Here is a 10,949-nt window from a genome sequence, read left to right as displayed (position 1 = left end):
TTTTAATAGACTTTGTTTGAATATCATTATTGATTCATTTGTTTTTACTCTTATGAAATTAGTAATCTTAATATTTTTCTTGGCTTTCCTATAGTTACAACTTATTTTCATAGTTAAAAATACTGGTAAGTGGTCACTTATATCGTTTCTTAATATGCCACTGGAAATGTCATTGTTTAATATGTTAGTGAAAATATTATCAATTAGTGATGAACTCTGTGCAGTGATTCTGGTTGGTTTAGTTATTTTTGGATGGAATGACAAGCTATACATAGTATCTATAAAATTTTCCGTAGGCTTATGTGTACTCATTTTTAATAAATCTATGTTAAAATCCCCACATATAAAAACATCTTTATGTTCCATTTTTGTATACAAGTTATGCATTAGTTCCGTAAACATTTCAATACTTGATCCAGGAGATCTGTAAACACACGTAATCAATATATTTTTTCTGTTTTCCATCATCAATTCAATTGTTATACACTCCATAATATCATCAATAGCCAATGTCATGTTGTCAATCTGTTTTGCATGTAAGTTTTTATCCACATATAATGCCACACCACCTCCATTTTTTTTTTTATTTCTGCTCTGTGCAAACATCTCATAATCTTCTAACATAAAGTTGTTTGTTTCATCATTTTTTATCCAAGTTTCTGAAATTGCTAATACATTAAACAAAGTACCCAATTGGTTCAAGTAATCTTTTATCTTTTCAAAATTTGCATGAAGGCTGCGACTATTGAAGTGGACGATTGACAACATCTCATTAGGTTTATTCTGAGTTGGTATTTGCTGGTCTTGATAATACATGCAGTCATCATTTATGTCATTATAAAAGTTTATATCTGGGTCGACTTCATCTATAACATGTTGCATTTTAGATTCACTACATTCAAAAGTTTTAAATTGCATTTCTTGGTTTTGTACTTTCATTGTCCTCTATAGGCAGGGAATTGTTAATGTTTAATTTGTCATTTTGAATTGAAGGTAAAACTATCTAGATTTTTTATTTATATTTAATTTTTCTATTGTATTTGTTCAGTTCATGTTCTTCTTTGATGCATAGTACCTTAGCTTCTTCTGGTGTACCTAATAGTTTTATGTAAACTCTGCAGTTAGAGGTCCATGTTCCTTGGATTTTGTTTTGTTTCTTTAGTAGACGAGCTTTTCTAGCTATATCTGCATTTTTTTTTGGTCAGATGATCGTTTATGTATACCTTGGTCCCTTTAAGTTTCTTTCCCTGCTTTAATATGGTTAACTTATGTTTCCTATTAACAAACCTTACTATTATTGCTGATTTTTGTTGCTTGTCTTTTCGGGGCAACAGATGACATGCCTCTATATCCTGCGTGTTCATTGTAATTCCTTTGATAGCAAAGAAGGTGACCACCTGCTGCTCCATTGATTCCAGGTCTTTGTCAGTAGGCTCCTCTTCGTTGGTTACTGCTCTTGCATAAGTTCTTGGTTTGATGTCAAGGCCTGTAACCATAAGATCGTTTATCCTGGAATATTGTTCAAGCTCTGATACTCTATTTTCAAGAGTTTTAATCTTCACGTCTTTCTCCATATTTTGCTGTTTCAGTTCATTCACTTGGGCCATTAAGTCTATAATTGTTTTTTGTTGGTTCGATATGTTTTGCATGTCCAGTGTTATAAAGTTCAGAGACTTCTTAATGTCCTCTAGCTCCTTTTCAATGGTTGGACTTATGCTTAAAGGGACTGATCTTATGTTTGACTCTGATGTCTCTGTGCCGCTCTTTTTTGGCCCCATAATGGTTAATAAGCTTGGTCCTGTTACTTATGCTAAGCTGCTAGCTGCCAGCACGCCGCCTGCTTATAGCCGACTACTTTTAGTTGCCTCACCAGTCAACCACAATGTTTCCCCGCCGGACAGCTCTCTCCGGACCAGCCACTCAGGCAGTTTTCCCCACCAACCACTCTCTCTGTACCTCATGTTGAAACAGCAGCCCATAAGAGACATACTCTGCCTTGTGGTACCTTACAGCATGGTCAGAAAACTGAAGTAACAACACATTCACACTCCAAACCCGTCACATAACTCATCAGTGTCCCTTTGCATTACTATGTGATGAGTTCGGTCATGCTTTTCCACTTTGCATCATTTCATGACGTGGATTTTTTGGCAGCAGTGTCATTTCTCCCTGACAACAGACAGATCTGCTTCACTTCCGCATCATCGGGAAATGCTCATCTATGTTTTGGTTATGGTTATGGTCATAGCTGAGGTTATGGTTAGCATTTCCCTGCACGTCACATCATGCAACAAGTGAGCTACCCAACTCTTCACATATTGGTGTTTGGTCAAGATGAACCTTTTGTCCCAAAATGTGACAAGTTGGGTGTAAGACTGTGTTGGAAGAAAAAATAAGAGGAATCAGTGGTTGTTCCCGTCAACACAGTCTACTGGTTGCTCGTGCTGGCTAACAAGTTTAATAAGTGTCACTTTGTGATACATGTTGCTTATCAGAAGAGAAGGCACATAAACATGACAGGAAACAAAATCAAGGCCGACTTCACCACTAGATGACCCTAAATCCTACATCCTGTAACTTGAATATTTACCAAAGTTGATTTCCAGCACTAGATGGATTTTTACAAAGTTCTTGCAGTGAACATCAATTTTCATTTTTCTCATTTGAGTTTTAAAGATTTGTTTCTGATCTTCTTGCACGGTGTCATGTTCCTTCTTCAGTTCTACGAGACTAAGTCATCATTTTGCCTGTGGCTGCAGTGAGTGGGTCTGGCAGTCATCTGTCATTTGCTCTTCCTGTGTGCTTCTTCAGTCTGTCTGACATCTCTGAGCAAACGGATCCTAATACACAACCACGGGCCGGGCCTTCGGGGCAGCCAGTGAGAGCGACTTCTTCTAATGTTTGTGTGACAAAAAAGGCAAGGCAAATCCTTGCAATGGAATCAGATAATCACCAACCTGTGAAGAGCCTGCCCCAATCCACATCCATGCTGGGGGCCCCTCTGGATTAACTGTCTGTTTGGCTAATAATTTTAATCTGCTCGAGTGGGCAAAGAATGGGCGACAGGGTTTGGAATAAACATCTACCTCGCCCATCCCTGTCCTCTGCACCAGCTCTGCGGACAAAATTGATTTCCAGCATCCCGGACAGAAATAAAGGTGCTGTGTGACACACTGCCGCCAGACTGCACCAGTCTGACGTCGTGGAGTGGAATGTACACATCCACCGGGTGTGTGGCGCGGAGGGAAACGCGTTGCTAAAGAGAGGCTGCTTCAGGTTCATAGGGTCAAGACAGGTCTGTCTGGGATGTACATATGGCACCAGAGAAAACAGAACACAAAAGAGTGCGTTTAGGTTTCCAGAGAAATGTCACCAAAAGAAAAAATAAATATTTGAGTGAGGACTGGATTTTGAAGTGCAATCACTTATTAATAGATGTTGATAAGTGCTGTCGTCTTGACGGTACAATAAATGATTTTAAAGAAAAAATCTGAATACAAAACAAATACTTTGGATGAATCGCAGCACTTTAATTTGGATAATATTGGCTTCAAACATTTCTGATGATGAAACATGACCCGTAGTTGAAAATTTGGACAATAAAATCAGTATAGAGGTAGTATTTAATGATAAATGATGAGGCTGTTAACTATTATCAGGCCCCTGGTCTACCAGTTTGAGGAGACCTGTGATCAGTGGTCATGATGTTTCCACACTGCAGTCACAGATCAGATACAAATCAAACGCGATATCTGAAAAAATAAATAAATAAAATAACAATCATAAAAAAAAATTTATAGCTCGTTCATTCACCTCAGAAAATACAGTAGGTCTCATTCACATGCAAGCAAAACAAACAAATAAATAGTCAAAAGAAAATGGAAAAAAGCTGATATTGCATATTTGTTCCTGTGCAAAGGTATCAGCTTCACATGCAGGTAAAAATAAAATAATTCTGATTCAGTGTCGTCATGTAAACATAGCCATAATCAAAGCATTATAGCTATGGATAAAATAAATATTTGTTTGGACTAGGGGTTTCATTTGTGTTCATCCCATTTAAATGTAATCTAAAATATATTATGTACCTGAAATCAAATTTCATCAGATTTCAGGTGCTTCAGATAAAAACTATTAAAATGTTATCTGTTTTAGATATTTCTGGAGATCATAGCGTCAGATGGAACACAGACAGTGACATCAAGCACTGACTGTGGCAAAAAATTACACCAAAAACACGATTGATAGCACTCTAGTCTAATTGTTGCTGTTTGAAGTATGGCCAGTAGATATCCTGTTTAGGACAGAGCTGTATTGTCGCACCTTTGTTCTGATAAGTGCCCCTGCCCCCATCGACAAAGTGCCAACGACTGCGAGCGCCTCGGGAATATAAGGACCCTTGTCAGCGGCACAGTCTATCGCTGACTGACTTTTGCTACTGTCCTGTTGTTTCTTGTCCACACTGATTTTTCCTCATGGATTTCCTCCTCGTTTGCGTCATATGCGCCGCTCTCCTCCTTCACACCGAAGCTTTTACACACCAGGATATGAAGGATGCGCTGCTGCAGAAACTTGGAATGGGTGAAGTTCCTAAAATCCATAAAAGGGACTTGGAGAACCTGGTTATTCCGGCGCACATTAGAAATAAGTACACATCCATGCTGAAGCTGCATCACAGCAGAAGACGCAGATCTTTGCCCAGCCTGGCGGGCATTCTGAGAGGAATCCCCGGCAACGCAGGTATGAATATTCACCGCAAGTCGTCGATGCACCGTCTGTTAGAAACGTGTGTGCAAGAAAATAGTTTGGACACCGATGCCAATGGGGGAACAAAAAAAATCAGCGTTTTTCCCGTGCGTAATCCGTGCGTAATCGCGGTTTTACGCACTCGAAGTGCTGATTTTACGCACACGTATTTACCATGTGCGAGATAAACTATGAAAATGTTATCTGCTTTAGATATTTCTGGAGAGTACGTGTACTCTGACTCCACTCGACATCGCGTGGTGTTCGACATGGAGGCGAGGATCCCGGATAACAGCGAGGTGACCATGGCGGAGCTGAAGCTATACCAGAAGGCTTCACACCTCAAACGTTCCTCGGTGGTGGAGAAGAAGCACCACCGACCCGTCAACAACGCCAGAGTTAGTGTCTACTGGGTGGAGGTTCTGCCCAACGGATCCAACAGAACATCGCTGGTGGATTCACGGTAAGAAACCAGAATGTCTGATTAAACTTGAAACCATCGGATATCTTCATCGCAGTCAGGAGCCATGCAGGAAATATGATTAAATGGTGCCTTAATTAATTATCCGTGACGCCACAGGTCGGTCCCCATTCACAAAACGGGCTGGCAAAGCTTTGATGTGACGCAGGCGGTGCACTATTGGTCCAAGACGCAGCAGAAGACACCTATGCATCTGGAGGTGTGGATCGAGGGCGAGAGACCTGGCAGCTACGCGGCAGAGATGGCCAAGAGTGTCCGCTTTACCACCCAGGAACAGACGGACAACACCTTGGGAAAGCCCGAGCTCATCCTCTACACACTCAACCTTGAAGAATATGGGTAAGGACGCGTTTTAAATCAGAGGATATTGCGTCAGTGTGCCAATTAGCCAACCTTTTTTTTTGAAGCATCACCATTTGCTATTAATTAGAGTATCACTGCCGCACAGGAGCGTCACCTCACTGACTACAATGCACAAATAATCTGATTGTAGTTGACCCACAAGCTTTAAAATTCTGCCATTTTCTCACATCATAGGTTAACAGGCTGTAGTCAGGATTTTATGGGGGGGGGGGGGGGTGGACGTGTTACTCACAGAAGGGGGAAGAAACCCATTAAACTTTTAATTTTTTAAATGAAGGCAGCAATTTTCATGGACATTTCTGAGTAGAATGGATGTAAAATTTAGAAAGCAGAATAACAAATGAAATCATTTGGCAACCTAATAATATCTAATCCTTTTATTTAAGCTGGTTCAATTTAATTAACTTTGTAGAGAACAAAGCAAATCAAGTGTTTTGCTAAACTTGAGTTGTCTAACTATAAAAGTCTTATGGCAGGTACTCAGCAGTGGCTGAGTTGCAATTACATAAAATTAATCAATAAAATTAAAATCCATGGAAATTGTTACTGTATTTATATTTTAATTATTTTTTTTATGTTGGGCAGTGTGTTCTCTTTTACAATGCTGAATTCAACACTGGTGAACCTAAAGAGGCCATATTATGCAATTAGTTTGTCTTTAAAAAGAGTCTGGAGCTAGAAATACCAACAGACACTCAGGTGGTAGATATAAAAAGCTAAATAAATAAATTCTGGTTACAAATAAAACAGCCTGGGCCTTTTGCGCCTCTGTAACATATGTCACAGGAGTCTAAAACAAAGTGTTTTAGGAATAAATTTTGCTTGCAACAGTTTCTACATATACAAAGTGGGGACTTAACATGAAACACCTGCTATATTTGACGAATAAGTAGATAAAAGCACAATATGCTACTTTTAGTCACACAAAGTTATGTCGACGCACTATTGATATTACTCACCTTTGAGGCAGATGAAGCAAACAATTTACATCATTAGCTAGGTATGCCACATTATTTTAATTTATATAACATTAATCTCTACTTAAGCATAAACTGTTCCCAAAAAATACATCAGTGCAGTTTGGCTGTAATTGGAAACTGAAGCGAGTGTGCTAGCTAGATAATGAGATGCTAAACTGAGTAAAATGATACAAAGTTATAGCTTTACTAGTTAACATGTAGCTGGTTTAAACTTAAGTCAGTTATAATAATTTCCTTCGGGATAAATAAAGTTTATGTTATCTTATTTGTTATAAAACAAGAGTGGATAAACGTTTTTATCTTGTATGCTAGCTGGCTAGCCAAGCTAAAGCAGCTAACATAACTAGTTAGCATGTAGCTGTCATAAACATCATACACATACCAAAGTAGTCACTTCACCCAATTGAAATGGAGTAAAATCAGTTATATGGGGCTCAATAAAACATTTACACTTTAATATAGAGTGTATAGCAAAGTATTCCAATTGTGGCCTACAATAGCTAGCAGTAGCCATTGATACCCAACTATAACTTTTAAATAGGCACTGGTTATACATTAATTATCAATATACACTGGGATGGAGTTGAGTTTTTATTATATTTTATTTTATTTTGACTACACGTGTGGTAGCAATGTGGGGATAACATAACTTGGAGAGTTTTGATTTGATTTAGACAAAATTTTGTGGAATGATCTGATTGAATGGTTACCAGAAGACATGATTTGATTTTGAGAAAAATTCAGTTTTAAATCAATCTCACATGCTCAGGGCATATTTAGAATGGCTATTGTGATGAAACACAAGTATGAAGTCACATTATTACCTTTCTGGTGATCACATGACCTTTGACCTTGGAAGGTCAAACTTAAGGTCATAGGTGTGAATAGCATTATCATGAATGCACATAATCATATATTTATGTTTTGCTGAATGAACTATCACTAATTTGCATGAACTGGTGTGAAACCTGTGTACAGGGCCTGTGCTGCATGAGGGACCCCTTGTCAATTTTTCCTTCCCTTGTTCCACTTTAGATAAATTTGTCCTTTCTTCTGCAGTTCTCGTGGCGACTGCAATGCAAACCAAAACAAAGACACCTGCTGCAGGGAGCAGTATTTCATCAACTTCCGTGCACTCACTTGGACGCAGTACTGGATCATTGAGCCGGCAGGATACCAGGCCTTCAGGTGCACCGGAGGCTGCAAGCAACCCAAACGCAACTTTGGTTATGGGGAGCGGAAGTGCACTGTGTCCGAGAGCGCCCCCTTACCAATCATGTACCTGGTGAAGCAGGGGGACTACACTGAAATCGAAGTGGCCGAGTTCCCCAACATGATTGTGGAGAGCTGTGCGTGCACAATGGACCATGTTTCCATCGTATGAAGTTAACCTGAAAACTATAATAATCTAAAATGAAATCTGTGACTGATGGAGGTGGAAACAATTCTACACACAGCAGATGTATTTTAGAAATATTATAGTAATTTGTCTTGCGTGTGTGTCACCATATCTAGTACTTTCTATTTAAGCAGACATTTATCAGGAGTTTGAAACAGTATCTCAGCACTGCTGTCCATGAACTCTTTTCTTCCACAAGCACTTTTACATATATGTACATTTTTGTAGTTGAATTTGAATTTATGCAAATCATAAGTGATCACTCACGTCCAGTCGGATTTGATGTGCTGTACATACTGAGTTTATGTTTAGAAAATAAAATATTTTGGCTGAATTTTGAGCTCCTGGTCTTCCATTGATATGCAGTTTGTGTGTGCCTGTAGATACAGCTGGTGAATTTGCAGCTTTTTGTTTGCACCTTTTAGGAAAAGGTAACGCAGAGACACAGATTTGCCTAATGACTTCCTACGCCGCTTTCATAACGCCCTGTTTACAAGCTACGTGTTTGCAAACAGAGAATCTTGAAGTCCATTCACATTAATCACGATCAGTGTTTACATCAGACCGGGCCCATTGTTGGTCATCTCTAATGCGCTGTTTGCCGTCTGACCAGGGGGTGTGGGGGTAGTCCTTTCAGTAACATACTGCCGACGGAGATGTCAAGCAGCTGTCAGAAAGCGAATACAATTCCTACAATACACCACCAGGATGCACTCAAAACACAGAAATGCTTAAAAGTCGTAAGGGTCAGACACTTGTCCCAACTCCTCTATGCCTCAGTAACCCCCCCCCGCCATGAACTGTTTTTGAGGACCTAAGTTTACATGCACCATGGTTAAAAAATATTTGATCTTCTCCAAATGCATTTCTCCCATTTGATCAATTATGTTAAGTCAGCCAGAATGTCCACTTTACTTCCACATATTTAAAAATAAGCGAACAGCTGGACAATCTACTGGACTGATGCTTGACAGTCTCCCAGGTAAGTGCTAAATAGGATCTACCCCATTTAACTTCTCAGATCAGATGGGAATAGGTGCACAGAGCAGCTGACCTGCACAAGATGGAGACATATATGAATATCTAGGAATGTCAAACAGAACCTCAGGGTCAACAGAAGTGTGAAATCCACCTTTAACCATCACAACAAAGACTGAACCTTTTTCCTGCATCAATTTTGGACCATCTTTCTCCTTGGCTGTCTTTTAGGGTACTGATTGATCCATTATTGTACAACAGATCACAACACTGAATTAAGGAGGAACCTGATTTGTGAAGATCCATAATTGTGCTCTGGACTTGGTTGAATGTAATTTTTCTTCATCATTTAGACCATGGGGGGGCAATCGTGTCATGAAGGGCCGAGACACTGCAGGTTTTCCTTACTACCTATCTCCTCAGCAGGTGATTTCATTAATGATCAAGTGTCTCAACATTGACAATCAGGTTTATGTTCAAGGGAGAAGCTCATCACCAATCCACCTGCAGAGGTGACTTGTTTCAAGGAAAACCTGCAGTGTCTCGGACCTTGCTGCCCACGCCTAATTTAGACCCAAAATGCAGCCAAAGGTTCTCCCATTGGCACCAAATTATATCAGATAACATTTCCATTAATTTCTGGAACCTGATAACCTATCGAAAAAGGAATTCATGAGGTACATAAACCAGAACCCCTCAACAATCTAAGTTAGTTGAGGTTTTTTTTTTTTTTTTTAACATTTCATATAGAAAGGCATTTGACTTGCATATAGTTTAATAAAATGCATTTTGGATTTTTTTTTTTGTGTGTAGCAACATGCAATTTTTTAAAATCACTTTCAGGTCCACTCCTATATAGCTACAACAAAATCGAACAAATAAAATTTATATTTTGTCTGCAATTTCAAGAACCTCCTCCTGCAGACAGACTACAACCCCTGGCAAAAATTATGGAATCACCGGCCTCGAAGGATGTTCATTCAGTTGTTTAATTTTGTAGAAAAAAAAGCAGATCACAGACATGACACAAAACTAAAGTCATTTCAAATGGCAACTTTCTGGTTTTAAGAAACACTATAAGAAATCAGGAAAAACAATTGTGGCAGTCAGTAACGGTTACTTTTTTAGACCAAGCAGAGGGAAAAAAATATGTACTCACTCAGTTCTGAGGAATAAATTATGGAATCACCCTGTAAATTTTCATCCCCAAAACTAACACCTGCATCAAATCAGATCTGCTCGTTAGTCTGCATCTCAAAAGGAGTGATCACACCTTGGAGAGCTGTTGCACCAAGTGGACTGACACGAATCATGGCTCCAACACGAGAGATGTCAATTGAAACAAAGGAGAGGATTATCAAACTCTTAAAAGAGAGTAAATCATCATGCAATGTTGCAAAAGATGTTGGTTGATCACAGTCAGCTGTGTCTAAACTCTGGACCAAGTACAAACAACATGGGAAGGTTGTTAAAGGCAAACATACTGGTAGACCAAGGAAGACATCAAAGCGTTAAGACAGAAAACTTAAAGCAATATGTCTCAAAAATCGAAAATGCACAACAAAACAAATGAGGAACGAATGGGAGGAAACTGGAGTCAACGTCTGTGACCGAACTGTAAGATGATTGCCTGAAGAGAACATGTAAATTTCCAGTCATTGATGATATGGGGCTGCATGTCAGGTAAAGGCACTGGGGAGATGGCTGTCATTACATCATCAATAAATGCACAAGTTTACGTTGATATTTTGGACACTTTTCTTATCCCATCAATTGAAAGGATGTTTGTGGATGATGAAATCATTTTTCAAGATGATAATGCAACTTGCCATAGAGAAAAAACTGTGAAAACATTCCTGTCAAAAAGACACATAGGGTCAATGTCATGGCCTGCAAATAGTCCAGATCTTAATCCAATTGAAAATCTTTGGTGGAAGTTGAAGAAAATGGTCCATGACAAGGCTCCAACCTGCAAAGCTGATCTGGCAACAGCAATCAGAGA

At 39.2% G+C, this 10,949-nt stretch overlaps 1 protein-coding gene across 1 annotated transcript; it reads left to right on the top strand.

Annotated features, from left to right (window-relative positions):
* Window positions 1–4,286: 4,286 nt before the first annotated feature.
* Window positions 4,287–8,303, top strand: lft1 (lefty1). The gene is made up of 4 exons (XM_034162481.1): window positions 4,287–4,740; window positions 4,960–5,209; window positions 5,327–5,566; window positions 7,630–8,303. Exons 1-4 carry the CDS (start codon window positions 4,476–4,478, stop codon window positions 7,952–7,954), a joined length of 1,080 nt encoding a protein of 359 aa, XP_034018372.1. The 5' UTR covers window positions 4,287–4,475; the 3' UTR covers window positions 7,955–8,303.
* The last annotated feature ends 2,646 nt before the right edge of the window (window positions 8,304–10,949 follow it).

Source organism: Thalassophryne amazonica, chromosome 21 (genome assembly GCF_902500255.1).
Source record: "Thalassophryne amazonica chromosome 21, fThaAma1.1, whole genome shotgun sequence".
Lineage (NCBI taxonomy): Eukaryota > Metazoa > Chordata > Actinopteri > Batrachoidiformes > Batrachoididae > Thalassophryne > Thalassophryne amazonica.
The sequence above is the reverse complement of the archived record's forward strand: the minus strand, read 5'-3'. Positions and strand labels throughout refer to the sequence as shown.